The sequence below is a fragment of the Phalaenopsis equestris genome, unplaced genomic scaffold (assembly GCF_001263595.1).
Source record: "Phalaenopsis equestris unplaced genomic scaffold, ASM126359v1 Scaffold000002, whole genome shotgun sequence".
Taxonomy (NCBI): Eukaryota; Viridiplantae; Streptophyta; class Magnoliopsida; order Asparagales; family Orchidaceae; genus Phalaenopsis; species Phalaenopsis equestris.
In genome coordinates, this window is record NW_018164444.1 from 20,107,535 (window position 1) to 20,132,165 (window position 24,631).

Below are 24,631 nucleotides of genomic sequence, written 5' to 3' on the forward strand. Positions count from 1 at the left end.
TTCCTCATGAGATTTTTTTTTGTTGGTAATCAAGTTTGTCATCCCAACATTCATGATTTCAATATCTACTTCTATATGAGAATATTTGATATAAATGGATTAATTCACTATCATATCTTGCTCAATAAAATGGCTTTAATCTAGATAACGGTTTAGTGGTTTTGGTCTGCTGCCTTTACCCGTGAGCATCCTAGCTGGTTTCCTTTTGTCCTGTTTGGATGTTCTCTACTGCCCCTGGTCGTGAGCCTTACTATGGTGGTTCCTTGGTTTGTGTCGTGGTTGGTTTGGGGGCTTGGTTTTCTCCTCGCTGCCCCTGGCCGTGAGCCTTACTATTGTGGTTTGTGTCGTGGTTGGTTTGGACTTAGCTTTCTCCTTATTTCTCCTAGCTGTAAACTTTCTCTTGTGGCTCTTTTATGTTGAATATGGTTGATTAAGGCTTGGCTTTCTCCTTGTTGCCCCTACCCGTGGGCTTTTGTCCTATTTCCTGTCCTAAATCGTGGGCTTATATTGGAGCTTGGTTATGCATTTCCTGGTTTCTACTTGTGGGCTTGTTGTGAGGTTCGACTTTCCCTTTTCTTAGCCTTACCCGTGAATTCCTATCTTCTTTCTTGCCTTACCTGCGATCCTGTTGAGGATTATTTACGTTCATTTTGCCCTAGTCGTGAGCACTTCTATATTTTCTAAATTGGTGTTACATTTATACAATTGTGAAAAGCTTTTAATGAGGGGTGGAATTGAATGAACTTGATATTGGCACGATTTTTTTGGAAGTCAAGAAGGACTCTTATAGTTTCATTTCGGTAAATCATAAAGTTGATATAAATTGGATTCATGAAAGGATTAGAAAACTCATAAAATTGTCATTTGGATAGGATTTTGGAGATTCAACATTAAAATTTGGATAACATAAATGTCACATTTCGGTTCAGGCTGGGGTGTGTGAGTACATATAGGTGATGGTGGAGTCGTGTATGCAATTGTCACATTAATTCAGGCCCGTACTCGACCTGTTCGAAACAAGAATTGGAAGGGATACCCCTCTTGGGTTGATCCAATTATTAAATTTAAGAAAATGATATCCTTCTTGGATTGATTTAAGAATCTTGGGCTCTTTTTTTCAGGTCTTTTTGTCACAGTTTTGAAGGTTGTTCCACCCTTCATTCTCTCGATCTTTTGGGTGGATCAGTTCCTCTTCTCTCTATCCCTATTTTTGTTCTTTTTTTTCTTGCTTCTTGATTCGGTTTTCAGTGCTTATGTCTGACATATAAGTGTCCATATATAACATTTTGCTATATATGAAACTATCAAGCAAGGTCGCAAGTAAGTCGGTTTTGTTTTGGGGCTTAGGGCGAGATGACAAAGGCACGCCAGAGGTAGGGCAGAATGATATTCCATCCTACAATATCAGGACCCAATCCTCGGATCTGATAAACTATAGGATGACAGTATCATTCATCGACTCAAGACTAGCGGGGGACCCGTACCTTCTTAGGTTGATTGGCGGTCCTACGCCTGACGACGTAAACGACTAGTGAACAAATATATTTTTTTCAAAATTGATAAGAACAGACATGATAAGAACATATACAATATTTATAAAAATATCTTCACTACAAAATTGATATAACTTCCTTTTTGTATGCCTGAAATTCATGTGCATGGTAAAATATAAATTTTAAATGTGTTACAATTTGGTTGTCCACTTGTTGATTATCGATACCAAGCTAAGGAGTACCCTCCTAAGTTAGGTTTAGTAGGACACTCTTCTAGTTGAGTGACAGACTTTATACATCCGGGTGACCGATAGTAGCCTTCGACGTCCCTCGAGTACAAATATATTATATTTGAGTATAGCCCCGACCCGAGTGTTTGCGGTCCCATCTTTTCGGATTTTTCGTATGTTTTATTGGAATTTTTGGGCAAAGCACTCGTGGTTTGGGCAAATGTTTTATTGGAATTTTTGGGCAAAGCACTCGTGGTCCTTTTTCCGGGATATTCCCGAGATTTTGATAATTTTCTTGGAATTGTAATTTGTCAAATTTTTTTACCGAATTTCCCATCGTGGGTCATTTGTCGATTTTCTCAAGTTTTCCAGACAATGTTTCTTTTGTTTATACAGTGCATACTAGTTCGCTTAAAGGAGTAGCAAACCTCCCAGATATATATGTTTAATTTACATTACAGCATTTTACTTCACATTTTACTTCACAGCATACTGTACTGTTCTTTCTCTTCTATGACGTACACTCTACTGTTCTTTTCTTGTTATACTACATGTTTTATTGTTCTGTTACACACTATACCTTAGTGTAGGAAAAACTCAACAATAAATATCAAACCCGGAGGTGCTACGACGGGGAGCTTGGAGCGAACACTGTGGACAACACAGCGAGGACACATAAAAAGAACAACTTCGAGAAGAATCTGCAACACCAAAACAAATTCACATCACTAATCATTTTTCTTAATTTAAATAACAACTCATAGAATTTTGAAGTGGTTTGTCTAGCGCAGCGTAAACCCTCACATTTCACCTTTTGGCTTTTGCACAACCCTGTTGTGCAATTATAAGTCCTAACACTTTAGGATTCTGAGGTTACTGTACGGTACGGTTTAAAACCTCCTATCTTTTTAGGCTACGATCATACGATCATATATCGTGCGAATGTAAGTCCTAAATTTTAAAAATAAATTGCAAGATTAAACATTGAATAACATTATTTCAAAAACATAAAGCCGGACAATAGGATAGTTGGGAAATCACCAGGGTTTCCCATGAATCTGTGATATCTCCTACTCTTCATTCCTTTGGATTCCTTAAAAATAATTGCTCCTATTTGAGTCACTCTCATTTGATTTTCCCATGTCCAATCTTGAAAGCCTAAACTTTGAAATCTGGAAATTAAAACCATTGATCTTAATCGAGAGTCTTCTTAAGTGATCCTGGTCATTAGTGATCCAGTCTTCTTAAGTGATCCTGGTCATTTAAGATGTAATTAACTATATGGGTTTGCCTCTACAGAAAACTTGGAATTCATGTAAAATAAACCCTATCTAATCTTCATATTAGGTAGGGGAACTTATTGGCCTCATATAAAAATATTTCGTAGACCAAACAGATGTCACAAATTCTTTAGTTTAGGTGATTGAGTCTACTATAAGTGATATGTTTATTCTTCGAGATAAGTGTATTACTTGTGGTATCATGCTTAATCATCCAAATTATCCAAAATGTGAGACTCGTTTAATCTCATCTATTTTTAAAATTAAAATGTTACTTTCAAAACTCATATTTATATTAAAATTATTTCATATCTACAAAATTCTCTTTCTCAAAACTAAAAAATTAAAAATAACGACCGACATTTCTACAACACCCTCCGTCAATAATAAGGCTATATACCTTCTCTCTCATGGTACAACTAGTGCGAAAGATGATGTCTCAACCAAGAGTAATCCTTCTTCGATTCTGTCTGCAAAGCCTTCTCATAACAATCATCTCACCCTCATTCTCTTGGAGCCGATACTCCTCACCCAGCTCAGCTGCCTCCTCACTCACTTCCTCCATTGCAACCTGCGCGTGAAGAAAACAACTCAGCTAGTCGAGCAACTGGAGGCGATGTGTTCATATCCATGGCATCTGATGTATTTCCTAACTGGAAGTGGGTTGGGCATGCTACACTTCTCAGGCTTCTTCCCACTTTGATCAGCTTTTTCATTCCCTTGACTAGTTTTCATAACTCCCCCAAGCGTCCTCCTGTTGATGCCTCCAGTTGTGAGTGGTTGTCTAAATAGAGGTGGTGTCTACTCCTCTTCTGTTGTCTCCCCACCTTCAATGCCAAGATCTTAATATCACCCAACCAATAAGACTGTAGCTGGATAATATTGTTGGTGAATTGTTTCAGGCCTCCCAAGTATCTGGCTATAGTATGCTCTTCTAGCTTTGTCAGCTCACAGTTCAGCATAAGCTGCTCAAATTATGTTGTGAACTCCATTAACAATTCCCTCTATTTTAGGTCGTTGAGCTTAAAGAATATGTACTGGCGGTAGTGTTGGGATAGGTACTTCTCTTGCATCTCCTTCTTCATCTTCTCCAAATTAGTGATTTTGTTCTGACATTCTCTCTCTTTCTCTCTCTTCAAATTCTACCACAATAAAGAGTCACTCTTCTTCGACTTGATGGCAGCAAGGTTCATTCTCCTATCAACTGGTACCTCCTTATATTCAAAAACTCGCTCGCATTATGCAACCACTCAATGAAGTCATCTGAATTCATTCTCCCCTCGAAATCCGGTTGGACAACCTTCACTCCCAAGTCTCTTTGTCCTCCAAAAGTCATTTTATCCCTCGGCCTCCTCTGATACAAAACCCTGAAGCGTCATAGTCTATCCTCATCTCCACTAAAATCATCCTTATGGATTAGATTCAAATGTTTCTCTCTCCTTGTATCTCGCTATCACGGTCAACGACGACTTCTCCTTAGGTATGTTCTACAATATCTGCAAGCCTTTGTTGAAGTCGGTGGATTTCCCACTACACCTCTTCCATAGTAACTTCATGAGGCTTCCAGTCCTTGTCTCCTCGGCGGCATAGTCATGACTTAGCTTTGGAGGGGTGAAAGAGTGAGTAGGTGGTTTAGATTGGGAAAAAAAAAGGAAAAAAAAAATTAGGCTGATTTTGGTAAGCCTATGACAGGGCTTGGTTTAGGCTAGTTCTATACCAAATGATATTAGAGTTTAAACAAACACCGAAGTCAAACAAATAATATTGTGAATTCAAATACAAAATTACAACGAAATATAATTAAATCTAAAATAGCAACACAACAACACAAACTCGAACTAGGGTTGGATCAAGGGGTGGTGGTGGTGGTCAAGGAGGGGGATTGGAAGGTAGCAGATAGAAGAAAAACAACAGAGAATTGTTGTCCTAGATGGCAACAACGAGGACGAATAATGGCAGAAGTGAAGGGAGATGTGGTGGACTGCCGTAAAGCAAACAAATAGTTGTCCTGGGTGATTGCAGCGAAGTAGGTGGCTGGACAGTGAGGAAAGCAGCAGAGCTTGTTCTGCGCGACGGTAGCAAGAGAGATAGGAGTGGAGGGATGCGAGAAGGAAGAGGAAGGGTAAAGGAAATGATAATCACCACCTCGGGAATGAGATACAACCAAAGCACCAATAGGACTCTTGGATACAGTCCAAGAAAGGTAGAGAGACTGACAATTGTCCCAAACAAACACACACAAAAACTAACCTAAAACACAACAAAAGCAACATATATAAACCTAGGTTAACTAGGAGTGGCCTCACCCTATTGAGCAACATTCCGGCGAGCCATCCTTGTGTTTGGATCGAATCAGTCCATAGCGCCAGGCACGATCCCGCGCCTAACGAACATCTGCATCAGTAATAATATGCTTTCTATATAATTTTTTTTCTAAAATTTTAATTTAAAAAGCCATACAAGAATTTCGGAGCACACAAGCTAGTTCATACATATTTAAAAGTACGTCTAAAATATTGATTCATAGTGTGTGCAAAGTGAATTGACTGGTGCATCACAAAAATGCATATTTAAAGATGGATATGTAACAAAAAAATGGAAAGGATAAATTAACGAAGGATAAGCACTATTCCTCTTTATTAGGTGAATGAATAAAATTAATGTCAAAGAAGTAAAAAGACAAAAAGAAGGATAGAATTATGGTAATATGATATGGGTGACTTTGAAAGAATAGGATTAACACCTCCCGCAACACTTAGCAAGAAAAGAAAATGAAAAAGAAAAATGAGAATTCATAAAACGAACCCCAAATAGTTGTAATAAGACTAATGATAATAACGAGCACTCAACTTAATTTTGTTGAATGCTTTCTCCCTTTTGTTTAAAAAAACTAAAACCGCGGTTCCCTCCCAATGGCTAAATTTTAATGTAGGAAAGAGGTTTTCCTTGATCTCCTCAAGGATCTGCTCCATACATTATAAATTATTAAAAGTGGTAACAAATAGGCAGTTTTTAAGCAAGCAAACTCGGTCAAGAAAAAAATCCATTAAGAAGCAGAATTGATGCTAAAACCTGACGTGTCGCATTAAATTAAATAACAGTGCATCAGAAAAATAAAAAATATTCCATTCCTAGGAAAACAAAAAAGATTTAAAGATGCTTTTTAAATTTAATTAAAAATATGACTTTCAAGATATTCCGAAAGAATAATAGCTGTATCAAAACAAAATAAGAATAATACTATCAATAAAACTCAAAATAAATAGCAGTGTAGCCAACCTCGCCAGCATGATGGAGAATTTTAAAAGCGCCATCTCTCTCCACCTTAAAACATGGATTCCTGCTCAAATTTTTCCAAAACTTGATTGCCAGAGTTCCATCAGTTGTTTCAGCGAAGCTCGACTCTTCATCCAACAAAGAGAATAATCCCAGAGGTTTCTGTTTGCAAAAACAGCAAAATCCACTGTCAAGAAAGAAACAAAAAACTGACCAAGGCACAAGTCTAACCAGTAAGCTTCTTATGGATTTACTATTGGAAGATTTACATACATTCCACTTGGGCACTCAATTCTAATGAATTTACATATCTAACACTTAGACTTCAAGTTTTACATGCGTATTGTAGAATTTAGAGAAAAAATTCTCTTATCTTCTCGTTAAGCCAATAACAAATATATATACAACTTAGACTAACCCTCATACAGTTTGAGGGAAATTCAAATCATCATGATAAAAATGAAAGAAATAAAAACACAATAATGGATAATTAAGAGATTAATTTATAACCCTCAAATGTAATAGCGGACCCACAATTTCCTAAATCGGTTATGCATATCAACACTCTCCCTCACATTGGATTGCATAAACCATACATCCCAACCTTGTTGACGAGATCACTAAAGTGTGGTGCTGAGGAAGAGCTTCGGTAAAAATGTCAGCAATCTAATACTAAGTTGTGATATTTGAACAACCTCTTCGTTGACCTTATCAGAGATGAAGTGTCTGTCAATCTCTATATGTTAGGTTCGACCATGATGTGCTAGATTCTTTGAACTACTAATGATTGATTAACTATCACTGAACATCTTAGTGCTTTGATTCTCCATGCGAAGTTCCACCAATAGTTTCTTTAGCCACACCCCTTCACAAATTTCTAGGTTCAAGGCATGATACTCAAATTATGCACTGCTTCTGGCACCACAACTTACTTTTTACTTATCTGAGTAACAAGATGGCCCCATACAAATGAGTAGTAAATCGGGTTAAATATTATATCAGTCAATTCTATAGCAAAGCTAGCATCAGTGTAGATTTCAATTTCACTGTTCCCAATCGTCCTAAACATTAATCGACGTCCTGGAGTTATCTTTAGGTACCTCACAATTCAAAGAAAATGTCGCATCTAAATGATCTTCATTTGGATCGTTCATCTGTTGGCTCACTACAATCACAAAAAAAAAGTAATGCCAAGTCTTGTATAGGACAGATAAATAATCTTCCCCACAAGTTTTTGATACCTCCATTTTTCAGCTGAGGTGTTATCCTCTCTTTTTGATACTCCCCGATTGAGATCTATAGGAGTATTTATTGGTTTGCATTCCAACATTCCGATCTCATTTAATAAGTCAATGATATATTTTCTCTCGGAAATGATAATGCCTTCTCTGGATCTCGCTACTTCCATTCGCAGGGAGTATCATAAAGTTCCAATATCTTTGATTTCAAACTCAGAGACCATTAATCTTTTTTTTTTATTGTTTCAAATTCCCTTATGTCATTGTCTATATGAGTAATGTCATCCACATACAATAAAGATGGCTCTCATATATTCTTGATTTGATTTCACAAATAAAGTGTGATTGGCCTGACACTAATGATATCCATTGACAAGAATAGTCTTGGTGAACATTTTAGACCATGCTCTAGGAAATTATTTCAACCCATACAATGATTTATTTAATTTGCATATCAACAGATTATTTGTGTTGTTCTTTAATCATGGAGATATCTCTATATACACTTCTTCAAGATCTCCATTAAGAAATATATTTTTAATGTCTAGCTACTATAACAACCAATCTTGGTTAACAACCAATGGCAATAATGCACTTATCGAGTTTAGTTTGCCACTAGTGCAAATATCTCCTAGTAGTCGATCCCATAAAACTGAGTAAAACATTTTGCAACAAGTCTAGCCTTGAACTTTTCTATGCTTCCATCTGCTTTGTACTAAATAGTGAATACTCATTTGCACCCCACAATACTTTTTCAGATGGCAGAGTTATTATATCAAGGAACCATTCTTTTCAAGGGCAATAGCATTTTCCAAACAGGAATAAGTACAGCTTCTTGAATTGAAATTGGGACCTGCACATTATCCTAATTGTGAACAAAAAATTTGTAAGAGGATCAGGTCATAAATCCTTCTATCGGGTATTTTGTGCATTTTTATGCTCCTTCCTTTTGGTATTTATGATGTGTTGACCCAACCTCTGTGTTAATGCATGCGATGTATGGAGTCGATTCTAATGATTTACATTCCTGATTTTACATATTTCCCCTTACATGCTCACTGATTTTGTTCTAGTGCACATTGAGTTCTTAGTTCTTGATAGGAGCTGTGAGAGGATTTAGTGAAGTAATAAGTTCATTTTCATGTTGACTTATAATAAGAGGGACAATAGTAGATTCATAAGAGAGATAAAGGAGGTGAGCTTGAGGTTCCCGAATGATATCCCGGATCTAATATTCTCTCCAATTCTCCTCCTGAATGCTAGATTTCGGATAATATGATTGGTTTTCAAAAGAAGGTGTCATCCATGGAGTTGAAAATTTTTGTGTTTCTAGAAAGTAACATTTGTACTCCTTTTGTTTGAAGAGTGACCCACAAAGATGCATTGGATTGATCTGGGTGATTAGTTTGATGTTGATGAACAAAAGCGATGCAATAAAAAATTTATAATAGTATGTTAGAGGTGAAGACTGAATATGCGGGTAGGATTTTATGAAAGTAATGAGAAGTTTGTTAAAGTTTAGCACTCTGTTCGACATCATAATTATGAGATAGGCGGATGTGAGAATTGCATCCTCTCATAAATATTTGAGTATATTGTTAGTGAATAGAGTTGGCTGACCCACATCGAGGAGATGTATGTTCTCTCTCAGTCATACCATTTTATTGAGGTGTTTCAACATAAGAGCTTACATAAATAAGGAGTGAGAGTGAAGTTATAGTAATCTTTTGTATTATTATCGGTTTTGAGAATTGGAGTTTGGTCTGAAATTGAGAGAGAATCTTGTTGTAGAAGATTTCAAATATGCTAACAGTTTCGGATTTTTCCTCATGAGAAAGGCCCAAGTGGTTATAATATGGTCATCAATGAAGGCGACAAACCACCTAGCCCTATTTGTATCTTTTTTTTATTTTCGAGGGCCCCGAATATGGATAATGAATGTGTTGATTTGTATTTCAAGCTTGGGCACACTTGTCGAGTATGTTTAGCAAGTTGTCAAGTTTCACATTGAAAAGAACTAGGTTTTTTATTGATAAATAAATGATGATATAATTTTTCAATATGATAAAAGTTAAGATACCCAAGGCAAAAATGCCATAAAATAACTAAGACTCTCATGGAAACAGGCTCGGATACAAGACTTGACTCAACAGATTGTGGATGATGGGATGATCTTTTTGAAGTGGGAGTCTGAGTGAGCAGATAAAATCCACGATATAGATTAGCATTGCCAACCACCTTCGCTGAATCCATCATCTGAAATTCACATAAATTTAGATAAAATTTAATAACACAGTACATGTTACGAGTGAGTTTACTGATAGTAAATTACACTGAAGTTTAGAAACATAAAGCACATATTAAATAATAAAATCATTTGTGAGTTTCACACTTTCTCTTCCTTCCACAGATGAGAGGGAGCCATCTGCAATTCTAACCGCAGTATGGTGTCTGCAAGAATGAAATGATTAAAAAAAAAGTGATATCACCTGTCATATGATTAGATGCTCCCAAGTCCACTACCCAATGTTGATTCTTTCTGTTGATAACAACAAGAGCGGATGGAAGACAACCTCGAGGTGTTAAAATGCTAGTAGAAACTCATAATATTGTCCTACAAGCCTTTAGGGAGCTTTAAGTTGTTCCTTGCTGAATGGACTATGTTGATGAAGCTTGCTTACTTTGATGTTGTGTTTGTCTGATTTTTCCCATCACAATTGATTTTTTTGGGCATCCAATTTGTAGGTTATTCATAAATTTTCCAACGCTTCACTTTCAGATGACTAAACAGTTTGTAATGTTCACATTACGATCTATTCCTCCTTGATTTGTTGTCTTGTGATGATTTGGGAGTGTATAAAATTGATTTCTAAATATTTGATGTAATGGTATTACCTCCCATTATGAGTTTCTACCTGCCCTCTTTCTTTCGTACATCACCAAAAGCATCACAAATGGAGGGAAAGGTTTGGTTTTCATGATTCTTCCTCTGACTTCATCTAGTTCCTTGTTGATTCTCTTTTGTTCAATAACGGTTTTCTAAAGAGCAAAAATTTGTAAACACCTCCATGAGTATGTTTCAAACAATCTTGTCTGAGCCAATATTTGGAGAGAGTATTGAAATATTGAGTAACATTGAACTCATTCTATCGCAGTTCATGTAATCTATTTTCAATGTCAAACAATTCAGAGAAGTTGCCAACACCTGAATATGTTTCTCTTGCGGCATCACAATTTTTTTTGTTGTTCTGTACTGGACGATGTTTTGTCCAATTTCGTGTTCATAGAGTTGACTAGACATGACATGACCACGTGATCTTTAATCTTTCATGTCCGATGTTTACAATCAATAACTTATGGTGTAGGATTTTTTCCACCGAGAGATGATCATCTTTACTTTTACCACAAATATATATGAGCACAAATTGAGATCATTAAGGAAAATTGTTGCCATGTAGTTTGCAATTATTGATGCAAGAATAAACTTCAGATGTTGCAGAACCAAACATCCTAGGTTTGAGTTCAAACAACTTCTAAAGAAAAAGAAAAACATTTCATACTGTATTTGATCATCATCGGGATTTTCGCTGGAGAGAGAAACTGTCTGTCGTCAACTCAAGATTTCTACTAGAAAAAGAAATTGTCCGCCGCAGACATAAGAATTTTACTGGAGAGAGAAATTGTCTGTCGCCGACACAGAATTTTCACTGGAGATTTTCTATTGTCGGCCCAAGATTTCTGTTGGGGAGAAAGAGAGTTCAGACCTAACCGAGTGGAATTAATTTCCGCTAAAAAGATAAAGTCTCGACAACATAACCAAGAAAAACAAGAATATGTGAGGAGAGAAAAATCACAGGATTCCCTATCTCTGTAGACTGCTCAAGTTAAAATAGCAGGAGTCACCGCTTGTGGGAAACGAAGCGAAAAAAGTTGTGTCTCTGTGGATTGCTCTACATGAAAACAATGGGAATCACGAGCGCTTCCAGAAACAAAGCGATGAAAGCCTAAGCATTACCTTCTGGGTGGTTAAAAAAGAATATTGATGGAGCTCTTTTATCTTATGGGGATGCGGGCACCGGTGCTATCCTTCGGGACGAATGCGGCTTCGGACTTTATGCTACGGGACAACATTTTATTCATTAAGACAACTCTCAAGTAGAGCTTCTTGCAATCCGCCTTCTTTCAACCATTTGCCAACCTTGAATGTTTGAGCTTAAAGGCTTCATTATGGAGGGTGATAATAACAACATTATGCCCCTCATGAGTTCTTCTATAAAGAGAGACACCTGGCTACTTCAACCACTCCTTGCTCCTGATTTTTCTGTTCTTCTAAATTTCAAGAAAGTAATTTTGTACACACCAATAGAGAATTTAATCGCGCCGCTCATTTTTGTGCTAAGCGTGCCCTTGGTTTTTTTCTTTTTTATGCATGTAGATGATGATAGAGAACTCTCCTCTATACTTATAGATGACATGTCTCTTTTCTGTACACCATATATGCATACATGCATAGTTTTTGTACTTTTTTGATATTTTAATGCAAAATGCAATATTTCAAGAAAGCTTGCAGGAGGCAGCAGAAGTCTGAGTAGCCTGGCTGGTCGTGACCAAGTAGGGTGAGGGAGCAGGGTGTCAAGGAGGGCTTGTGGACTGCAGCAAGGATTTCGGTGGCTGAAAAGAGATCTAGGGTTTTCCCCTATCTCTCATATCATGTAGAATTTAGAAGAAAAACTCTCTTATGTTCTCCTTAAGCAAATAACAAAAATATATATAACTTAGACTAAACCTTATTTAGTAGAGGGAAATTTAAATCATCATGGCAAAAAGGAAAAAAATAAGAACAAATTAATGGATAATTAAGGTGAATAATTTCTCCCCGTTAAATGTATTAGCGAACCTACAGTTCTGGATATGCATATAAACACATATCACCTTACCTTTGCATGAAAATGTGTATTTCACTTTTTAAAAATTAAAATGGTGGTATTTTTTATGTGATATGAATGATTTGGGTGGGGGTGCCAGAAATATAAAATGCAAAGTTTATTTCTGTCAAAGATTTATAATGATATTTATGTGAAAAATCTGAAGTAATGAATTTGAAAATTTAAATAAAATACACATTGAAGATAATTGAAAGAAAGCATTATTATATAAAATAATAATAATTTAATTAAAGGTTAAGAATATAATTAGGAAAGTTCAATTATGAATTAAGAAATAAAATGAAATAGGGTGTAAACTAAATAAAGATGTAGAAACTATAAGGTTAATAATTAAACTAAGACAATATGTTAAGTTACAATAACAAATTAAGTTAAGAATAGATATATATTATTCAACCATAATTAAATTTATTAACACGAATACTTTCTTATATTAGGTATTTCAAGAAAAGAAATTCAACTTAAGGGTAAAATATTGAGAACATTGAGGTGAATACTAATTTTCTTATGCTATGGTAATATTTTTGTTTCTTTTAGACCAAATGTATTTAGTATTATTGTAGTTATATTGATATTACTAAATAATCATGATTTATTAGTTCTATTGAATTTTTATTCATATTATAGAAATGAAATATATACTCGACATTATTTAAATTATCATATATATTGATTCTTATATAAATATATCAAATGTTGTGCAAATGAGAATGAAATAAATATTATTAAATAAAATTTGTCATAGTATGATTGCATGTGCATCATTGACTATGATGGAATTCACCCCATTTATGGTATTAACGGGGGAAGACTAAAGTACCAGTGCGCGTAAATAAAAAAATATTATTGCTATTGATGTACATTTCAATACAAATTTTAAACGGTGTTCATGTGACGGTAGTATATCAAATGATATAGATGTGAAAATGATATAATATGACACAATAAAGGTTTTGAAATATTTTGATCGATCAAATTCATAAATACAAATTTTCAAATGCTCTTATACTTATTTATTAAAATTTTAACTGACATGCATGTTATTCTATTTTCATTGTATTACAGTAGGTTAGAAGTCTAAATATTCACTAGCTATGATTAGTCTGTTGTTATTTTAAACTAACATTTTAGGTTTAATCATTTGATTAAAAGATGAGCACTAGAAGAAGAAATGTCTACAGAAAACGTGAACAATTTGAACTAAAGTAAATTTAATTGTATAATTTTAATTTACTTTCATTAGTGGTTCATTTGAAGCATAAACTGTTAATCATAAAAAAATTAAAATATATAGTGTTTCCACTTTCCACATGAACATATTACATATGTTTGTCAAATAATTTAAAGATGACTATAAAACAAATGGCCAACTAAAACTAGCGCAAAACAAAAAATGTCTTGGAAGCTAACATGCATATGATGACGTAGTTCCTTGTGCAACTTATGCCTTATGCCATATAGATATAAAACCAACAACATTATAGAGCAGAATGTAGTGGTAAAATACAAGATTACGATGATGCTGCACTAACATGGGATACCCAACTTTTCAAGCTTCATAAGTTGACCAATAAAAATGACAATCATTCAGCATGAACTAATAAAAATAAATAAAAACTAGCAATACGTCGATCTCTATCAGGAGAAATTAGCCGAGTTCATTTCTACATTTTTTTTTCAGAAAAATGTCAAAATGATCTCGTGACTCTTTGTAAGGATTCATTTAGTCACAAAATCTTTTAGTTGAGGCCAAAATAGTTCTCTCTGTGGACAATTTCAGCCAATATTAAAAGAACATACGGACTAAATTAGCACTTTTACACTCCGAGATTAAAATAACGCACTATAGATTGTCAGGAAACTATTTTGACACTTTTTTCTTTTTATTAAGGGTAGCAAACAACATACCTTCTCAAAAAGTTTCAGGCATTCAGTGTTGTCATTGAAATCAACTTTGCTCCAATCAATACCATCTTGAGTATATTCCTACAACAAACAAGAAAAGGCATGATTCTTTTTTGAAACATATTAGCATGTGTGAAAACAAAGCAACATTATCCTGCAGAAGGCAAATTGCATATAAAAAAAAAAAGATCATTGAGGCTGCAAATTTCCCTCAAATAATAATTTTCTTGCTCGAATCAAGTTTAGAGCCATGTGACCAGCCTAGCGTGGCTCAAACCGTGCTGAACAGAGATTGAATCAACTAAAATAATATCATATTATAAATATTTATATGCATTTACCTCAGTATCAATGTAAGCATCTGGTTGGGTATATATACATTCATTTTATTCATGAATATAGGATATACTTGCAACATGTGAGAAAGTAATTATTCTAATGGGGCTAAGAATGACTCGTGATGGAAAATAGACAGAAATTTGCATTGATTTTGGTATAAATTGATCTTTGAACTATCAAAAAATACAGTTCTAACTTATATCAAGATTAGATTGAGTCAAATACTAATCAAATTTAGTTATAAATCAACACTAACTCAATATCAACTCAGGTGAAGTGTTCAGATTGATCTTAAATTGCTACGACACAATACATAGGACTGTGGGGGCAACTATCCTCATCATCACTAGCCTTCTTGTAAATATCAAGCCTTTATTTTGTGGTGAAAACTGGGATGATGACAATTGGACTTATCAAAGTCTAATTTAAAAGCAGTAATCGTGGCTGCACATGTACCCATGCATTTTGCACGAATAATCATCATCATTATCCTTATCCTAATTATTTAATGAAGGTGATACCGTTCAAGGGCTCCGAGAAGGTGACTTAGTGGGAAAGTGATTGTGGAATAGCAAGGGAACAAATATATGCGAGGTCAATGACGTTTGGAAGGGATAAGCGTTGTTCGACGGCTCCTGACTGAAAGCGAGGTTCTACTACCTATTCCTGAGCAAGATACAAACACACCACCTGTAAAAGAAAATGATACAACACTCCAAAGAGAATAAATCAGAGAACTAACACCTCAAATACAATAACAATTGAAAAAAATCCCTTAAACCAAAAAATAAAGGGATATAAATAGTTCCCACATAAATTAAACTAATTAGAAATAGTGAGATGGGAAAGAAATAGAAAAAAAAAAGAAATTGGGCTGAAACAGGAGAAATAGCGTTATGGGCAACAAATTTCTTGAAATCGCGGGAATTCACAGTTCCGTTGATCGGGAAATTGATGGGATTGCAGATCCTGCCTATTCATTAGAATTCGGCAAAAAGAGGGAACTCTCGCATCATTCTCCCAAGCTAAGAGGGGCTTCTTCATCTCCAAAAAAGCTTGGATCCCACTATCAAATGTTCTTACCCATAAAACACTTAAGGAGATTTTCAAAACTACAATCCTCCACTCCAATCTGATCATTAGTCCACAGAGGCATTACGAAATTGAGCTAACACCCAAATTACCTAATATAACCTTCCAAAAACATCTCAAAACCTTCTCTTCTCTGACATATTGAATTTTCGTTAGCAGTGACAACTTAATAGGTAGATTGTATGTCTAAAAATCCTAAAATTCTTTAAGTTGGGCTTTTCACATGTCTGACATCAGTTCCTAAAACTCATTAGCCCTCTTAAACAACTGATGTCAGTCATGTAGAAGCTCCTATTAATGCTGCAAAAAGATAGTTTTGGCACCACATCCTCAAACTCAATATCTTTTACCTGGACCGACTGGTCTAGGGTTATTAAGGGCCGACCGATCCTCTAGTCTTGGGAGTGCCACATTTTCTTAAAAAGGGCCTACTCATAGTTATCTAAGAATATATATTTATTTTTGTTGATGTTTAGGGTTTAAATTTTCATTGAATTTCTTTGGGACAACCATCGACATCTTATTTTTCCTCTACAGGCGACTGTATCTTAGTCTTCAAGCAGCGTTTATCCTTACTATATCTTTCCCCCAACCTTTCCCGCATCACTCCCACATTCCCTTCATTGTTACCTTGATGTCGCCACCTAGAACAGCCATCCTACGACCTTGCTTTCGCCACCCTAAACTGCCAGCCCCGTGGCAATTCTGGCCCACGTCCTTGCTGCTGCTGCTTCGGACAGCCCTCCCACAGCTGTTCCTGCTACTTGCTTGCTGTCCGGACTATTGCAAACAACTATGTAGTTGTTTTCAGCTTGTTAGCCGCCTCCTTGCCACCACCTCGGAGGTTCAAACCTTAATTGACACCACCTACATCCTATTTCCTAGTATTTCCCATTGTTATTTTTGCTTTCGAGTTTGTTGTATTTTCAATTTTTTACTTCTATAAAATTACTAGAGGTTGTATTGCGTTTCTCACATTATTTCCATATTGATTCCGATATTATTTGGTTTCAGAGCTAGCTTAACTCTAACTCCGAGGGTTACAAAATCCACCAATACTTAACCCAAATCCACCCAAAATCCGTCTTCTTGCAGATTTTTCAAATCAGTCACCCTAATATTTTCCCCAATCCTAAACCACCCATATACACTTTTTTCCACCTCTAGCCTAAACCCTAACCATGCACCAAGGAGACAAGTATTAGATACCGATAGAGATCTTACCATGGAGAAAATACAACAGGAAATCCACTTAACTTCAACAAAGGCTTGTTGAATTTGAGCATGGGACAAAGGCTTGTTGAATTTGAAGAAGGGACCAATGGTGATATCACTATTGATCGTGATAGTAATGCTCAAAGAGGAGATGGGGAATAAAATGAATTCTTTTCATACGAATGATTCCGGTGGAGGACAAGCCACAGTGCTTTGGTCTCCAATACCAGAGGATGCTGAGAGATGGAGCATCTTTTAGAGGACGATTAGATAAGAGAGTAACGATAGACTTATCAGATTTCAAGTGGAGAATAAATCTGGAAAAATTTATTGAGTGGTTCTAGACGGTTGACAGGATTTTTTAGTATAAGGAAGTGTTAAATGATAGCAGAGTGAAACTGCTGACATGAACTTGAAGAAGTGCGACTCTCTGTAGTTGGAGAATTTGATAAGGGTGAGGCAAAGAGAAGTTAGGAACAAGATCTCTCCATATGGGAGAAGATGGAGAAGGAGATGCACAAAAAATAATTACCCCTGCACTATCACTAGGGCATTTTCTTGAGCTCCGCCACCTACGACAGGGAAATTCACAACATAATTTGAGCAGTTCATGCTAAAATATGAGCTGACAAAGCTATAGGAGCAAACTATAAATAGATATTTGAGAAGCTTGAAGCCAACCATCAACAATGTTGTTCAGCTGCAGCCTTATTGGTCCTTCGACAATGGTCAGACCTTGAGGCTGAAGGTAGAGGGACAATAGAGACAAAGAAGGCACCCGCCTCCATTCAGACAACCACCCAGCCTTTTTCGATGTAATTGAAAGCAAAGAAGAAAGATTTCGTGAGACTCTACTTGGTAAACGGGTCAGTCGATTATTGAGGCATTTCGTCATTGCCGTGGGTCCTTTGCTTTCAATAAATCGATGTAGATTACCTTGAGAAAGAGAAATAGAGCTCTTCCAAAAATTTGTAATTCGTGATCTAATAAGACAACATGTTGCTTCTAACACACGGATTGCTAAAAGCAAAATTAGGGTTCGGAAAAAAGAACCAGAAAAGACTGAAAGAAGTTATGCAGGTGCTTCTTTTCTTGTTGAATAGAGCACCCACCCTGCATAGATTAGGCATACAAGCGTTCCAAACTGGAGCGTGCTATTAGTTTACATTCATTAGTTTGTATGGGCTTCAATGCAAGCTTTGATGGGGATAAAATGGTTTTTCACGTACCTTTCTCTTTGGAAGCTCAAGCAGAAGCTCGTTTACTTATGTTGTTTCTCATATGAATCTCATTTCTAGCTAGTGGAGATCCTGAAACGACATCTTCTTTTTCTCCCCACCATTATCAAAGTGTTCCGCGTCGTTCTTTAATGTGATTCAATATTCCGGACGACTAACCAAATAGCGCGATTAAGAAAGATTCTTTTGTTCAATATTAGTTCAAAAAAAACTCTTTCAAAACCCAACACAGAAGACTAATCAAAGGAATGACAGGGCTGATCAAAGTGGGAAGAAGTCTAAAAAGTATAGCACACCAACACAATTCCAACAAGAAAATACTTCAGATGCCATGAATATGGACACATCACCTTTGATTGCCATACTAGCAGAATTGTTTCCTTCATCGAGTAGGGTGCGGTGGAGGAAGTGAAGAGATAGAAGAAGAGCAAGGGGTGAGGGGTATCAACTTCATGGGGATGAGGATGAGATATTAGTTGCGATGAGGGCTTTGCAGACTAAACCAAAGAGGGTCACCCTTGGTTGAAATATAACATCTTTCGCACCATGTGTACTGTGAAAGGGAAGATACACAGCATTATTATTAATAAGAAATTGTGAAAATATGGTCTCTACATTATGGCGAAGAAGCTTGACTTGGCTACTCATGAGCATTCTCAACCCTATTCTTTGATATGGTTAAAGAAAGAGCATGAGATATGGATGGATCAATGATGTTTGGTGGAATCCTCCATTCGGGACCAACTGCATGAACATATGTGGTGTGATATTATGCGCCCATAGATGCCTGTCTAATTCTGTTAAGGAGACTATGGAAGTTTGATCGCATGACTCAACATGATGTGTTGAAGAATAACTACTCGTTCACAAAGGAGGGTATACACATAGTTCTTTTGTCAATCAATGAGTCTAGAGGAGCTGATACTCACATTGAAGAGGAGACTGTGGTCCCACATGCCGCATTTCTATAGTCAGTGCAAGAGGCCCCAAAGGCTACGGCTTTAGTTATACTAGATGGGACTGAGGAGGAGACTGAGTTACCGAAGATGATACAAACCCTACTAACTTACTTTTAAGATATCATGACTGATAGCTTACCTCAGGGACTACCACCACTTGAGACATTCAACATGCTATAGATCTTACTCATGGATCAATGTTACCAAATAGGCTTGCTTATAGATTGAGACCGGTTGAGTATGAGAAGTTGCAACAGTTGGTATAGGACCTTATTGTTAAAGGATTGGTGAGGGAGAGCACCAGTCCATGTGTTGTTCCAGTTTTGATGGTGCATAAGAAAATGATAGTTTGTGGAGGATGTGTATTGATAACTAGCTATTAATATGATCACCATCAAGTATAGATTTACTATACCTCGCCTGAATGATTTACAGGATCAATTGCTTTTAGCTATCATCTTTTTCAAGATTGAACTGTGTAGTGGATATCACCAGATCAGGATGAGGCCAGGAAAAGAACAGAAGACTGCCTTCAAGATCTGAGATGAGCTATTAAGAGAAAAAAATAAGAACTTAAAATCATTCAATTTCAAAACAAATCTTCTAGGACTAAAATATTCAAGATATTTGCATAAATCCATCATAAAACGTACAAAAATATAAAAATAAGTAAACATGTCTATGCCAAAAAATAAACTAATTTTGCCTAATTGATCTCAATCATTGAATATTATTCATTCTTCAAGCTCACCCTCAAAATCTTCTTCTTCTACACCAATAATGGTGTCATAAACATAACTAGGACCTTCAAATTATCTACATTCATTATCAACTTCTTTAAAATCATTATCATGCTCAGGCTTAGGTGCCTTCACAATTTGTTTCTCCTTATCATTGTTGTCTATATTAAAAAATAAATTAATTACTAAAACTACACATCAAAATTAAAGAAAATATACAGTCAAAATTAATGCCAAAATATTCAGTTAAAATGACCTTAGACGCGGATTACACTGTAGCTATAGTACAATCTGCACATTAATACTATTATAAAGCTCATGTGCTTACGTTTCTATTTCTGTGAAACTACAAGCTTCACAGGAGAGATTTTTGGATTGTGTTATAGGTGTGGAACTGCGGGCCTCGCCGCTACGGAAGAGACATCTGAATTGCATAACAATGACTAGTGTGAAACTGTAGGCTAAGTGCGATCTCCTACGTGCGACTGGGAAGATAAACAGAAGGGAGGAAGTGGTTGGATCGCGCAGTGCTTTCTGCAGTTGTTTATTCTACCTGCAAAAGACTACTTGAGACAATAGGAGATACAAAGTTGTGATTCGATTACGTCTGAAAAATGAAGCAATTAAGGCTTTTATTTTCATTTTAATTAGCCCGCAATTGGGGCGCACAATAAGTTCTAGGGTGTAAAAGGTGTGTTGGGGCCTACGCCCTCTGGGTTGGGCATATTGCCTCACCCCATGCTCAGGGATGCACCCCAATAATGCCTTTTAAAACACTGATGCCAACTCAATCCTCTATAGTTGTTGCACCACTTTTGAAACCACAATAGCGAGAGTGAAGCGGGATGGGTCCCATCCAATGAAATTCCTAAAAGTATGATTTCTCCAACCTCTTTTGCTGCTCTAGCCGATGTGGAACCCTTCTACTGCTATTTTAATATTATTTAGTTAGAATTATGTATATTTCTACATGGGTTTTATTTCTATGTTGTTATTTTCTACCTTTGAGGACTTCCTGCTTGATTTATGTTTGAAGACTTTTTGTCCTTGATTTCTCCTATTTGGAGAGTTGTAGCTTATTTTCCTTAAGTGGTGAATACATATCTTGAAGATAACAAGTGGTGAAACTTCCCTGCCATTTGCTTCATTGCATTCCGACAGGACAACTGCCAAACTATTGTTCCAGCGTCCTGCCAACAACAGTTTTTCGCAGTTCTTCAACCACTGTCGACGTTTTCAATTCTGGTCCTCATCCTACAACCCTCTTAACTCATTTCCTAGCTTTCCCACACCAGCTAGTTACCCCAGTTCGGTATCATTTGGTATCAGAGTTTGATGAACCCAATATTTTTAGGGATTTGTTTATTATTCAACTCTTAAAACTAATATCCACAAAACTTAACCTAATACAACCACAAAAATCATCTCTGCAACTTTTACCCCCAACCCTAACCATAAACTACCACATCCTTTTCAACCGAAACTTTAATTGAAAGAAAATCTACCATGCCACAAAAAAGAAACTCTCAACAAGGCATTCAAGAGTTTACCATGGAAGATATACAGTAGGAAATCTTCCAATTCCAATGAAGGCTCATTGGTTTTGAAGAAAGACGACATGAGAAAGTCAACGATAGCAACAACTATGACCACTCAAATGGAGAAGATGATGAAAACTCTTTCACCAAGAAATCTCAAGCTACAAAAAGATGATTCCACATCAGTTCAACATTGAGTATAGGAGAGAAAGTAAATTTGAAGTGACTATTAATTTGTCAGATTTTGATGATCGTATGGATCCAAATGAACTTCCTGAGTGGCTCCATAGTATAGAGCATGTATTTGAGTACAAGAATGTTCAACTTGATAGGAATGTGAAGTTAGTTTCTATCAAATTAAAAAAGAGTACTTGTGATATGAGAACCAACAACGTAGGTGTTAGCATCAGGGAAAAAATAAGATCACAATCTAGTCCACGATGAATGAGATGTTGCATAAAAATCTACCAACACATTACAAATAAGTTATGTACTTAAGACTTCACCATATTCAATAGAAAAACATCTAATAGAAGGACAACATTTTGTTTGAGTAAGTTATGTTGAAATGTAAGCTGATAAAGCCAGAAGAGAACACCATAGGTAGGTATATTGGGGGACTGAGACCATGTATTGGAAAGATAGTACAATTATAGCCCTCCAAGATGAATGAGACGTTGCATAAGTATCTACCAACACATTACGAATAAGTTATGTTCTTGAGACTTCATCACAAACAATAGAAAAACATCTAAGAGAAGTACAATATTTTGTTTGAGTAAGCTATGCTGAAATGTAAGCTGATAAAGCCAAAAGAGAACACCATAGCCAGGTATATTGGGGGAATGAAACCGTTCATTGGAAAGATAGTACAATTACAACCCAATTGGATGCCATAGAGTATCCAGACCTTAGCCCTAGAGATGGAAGAGACAACACAATAGTATCATTTCAACACAACCCATCAAACAGAGACCAACCAATGGGTCGAGCAGCAAGAGCATGCCGACCATAGGCTCAAAACCTATCCCTTCTGAGGAGAAGCTAGTACAAGAGGAAAAGATGATTGACTAGACCAACACCTCAAAAATATTGGTAGCCAGGAAATGTTTCAAATGTCATATATATAGATAGATTGCATTCAACTGCCTGAAAAATAGAGTGGTTTCTTTTATTGAGCATGGTGCAGCAGAGGATGCAGAGAGTTAAAACCCAAGAAAAGGAGAGGACAGAAGTGGATTATCGACAACATGCAAATGACTGTGATATGCTTATGGATTGATAAGTACTCCAAATAAAGCCTAAGAGAGGCCAACAATGGCTTAGGCATAACTTCTTCCATGCACATTGTACTGTGAAGAAAAATGTGTACAGTCTCATTATAGAAGGAGACTGTTGTGAAACTGTGGTGTCGACATAGATGGTGGATAGAGTTTTATTGCCCAGTAAATATTCTCAACAATATTCTAACATAGTTGAAGCGGAATGAGATCAATTTAGAGAATAAGTGTTGGGTAGAATTTTTAATTGAGGATAAGTTGTTGAATCATGCGTGGAGTGATATCGTGCTTATGGATATGTCATATTCTTTTAAGCCGATCTTGATAGTATGATCGAGGTATACTACATGATGGCTACAAAAGTATCAACTCATTTATTAAGGACAAGAATCATTTTATATTATGCTTTTGCTCTTGAATGAGGCAAAAGTGACGAGCACTTAGACAGAGATGAGAGCTCTGGTGTCCTATGCTACATTTCGATGTCAGTGACATTATCCTTGGTGATAGAGGGTAGTGAGACGGAGGAAATGATACCTAAGGCAGTATGACCTCTATTGGAGGAGTTTCATGATATTTTGACTCACGACAAACTATTTATATTGCCAACCCTACAAAGATTCACCATGTTATAGAGCTTATCCTAGGATCAATGCTCCCAAACGACCGACCTACCAAATCTAAACAGTAGAGTATGAGGAGTTGTACAAGTAAGTTGAGAATTTGATTACTCGGGGACTAGTCTGTAAGAGCACTAGTTAGGGTGTTGTTCCAGCTTTGATTGCGCCAAACAAAGACAATTCTTCGCATAGGTGTATTGATAGCAAGGATGTGAACAAAATCATCATCAAGTGTTGATTCCCTATGTACAATCAGTGATTTACTAAATCAGTTACACGAAGCCAATGTCTTCTCCAAGATTGATTTGTGTAGTATTTATAATTAGATTTGGATAAAGCTCGAGGATGAGTGGAAGACCACGTGGAAGACATGATATGAATGGACAGTCATGTCATTTGACTTGTTCCACGCTCCAAGTAATTTTATGAGATTGATGAATCAGATTTTTTGAACATTCATTAAGAAATTCATAATGGTATAGTTTGATAACATTCTATCGAACAACCAATCAGATGAGAAACGTTTGTAGCATCTTTGTTAAGTGTTTGGAGTTCTTAAGGCATAGCAGGTGTATAGTCACCCGAAGAATGGCCAATTTCTTAAACCTCAAACGTGCATCCTAGGATACATTATATCAGTTGTCAGCACTAAGATGGCCCCATGTTGACCTCATTTTTAGTATGGTCTAGTCTTCCTCTTAGGGTTTAGAATCTAGCCTTAGGGACCTCCCTTCGACTATCTTAGAACCTTAGAAATGGGACCTGCCTTGTTCTAGAAATTCAACCCGCTTTCGTCCCCTTCTGGAGTTTCGCGTGTGTGGTATCAACTTCTAGCACTTAGAAGGATGAAACCAACATGAGGAAACCCAAAAGGGATTCCCTATAAGACCTTTTGAGCCTTAGGGTGACCTTTTGCACAATTCGCACTCCCGCGCACAAAACTTCGTAATTCGGAGAGTCGGCGCGTCCGATTGCCTCAATTCGCATTGCTTGCACTGTTACCCGTCGAAGGCTCGCATGAAATTTTTGAAACAATCGATCGCAGGTCGATTTTTTGTGAAGTTTGAATTTCGACGCGTTTTGACCTGATTGTCGGCGACGTCGTCCGAGCGACCCCGGATGACGAAACGGACTGCGCCAGCGCGTCCGGAACGTCGATTTTGCCTAGGGAGGACACCTATTTTGTCGCGTCGTCGTGCGCGGGTAAAATGTGTTTTAATTCATATATATATATATATATAT

The 24,631-nt window shown here is 36.5% G+C and overlaps 1 protein-coding gene across 2 annotated transcripts in view; it reads right to left on the reverse strand.

Annotated features, from left to right (window-relative positions):
• LOC110018047 (myosin-2-like) overlaps positions 1-24,631 on the reverse strand; it is a 90,173-nt gene that overhangs the window by 18,979 nt on the left and 46,563 nt on the right. For both annotated transcript variants that reach the window (XM_020715273.1, XM_020715272.1), the window contains exons 15-16: positions 14,372-14,449; positions 6,283-6,441 (exon numbers count right to left, since the gene is read on the reverse strand). In XM_020715273.1, coding sequence (XP_020570932.1) covers positions 6,283-6,441; positions 14,372-14,449 — 237 coding nt within the window. The remainder of the gene's footprint in view (positions 1-6,282; positions 6,442-14,371; positions 14,450-24,631) is intronic.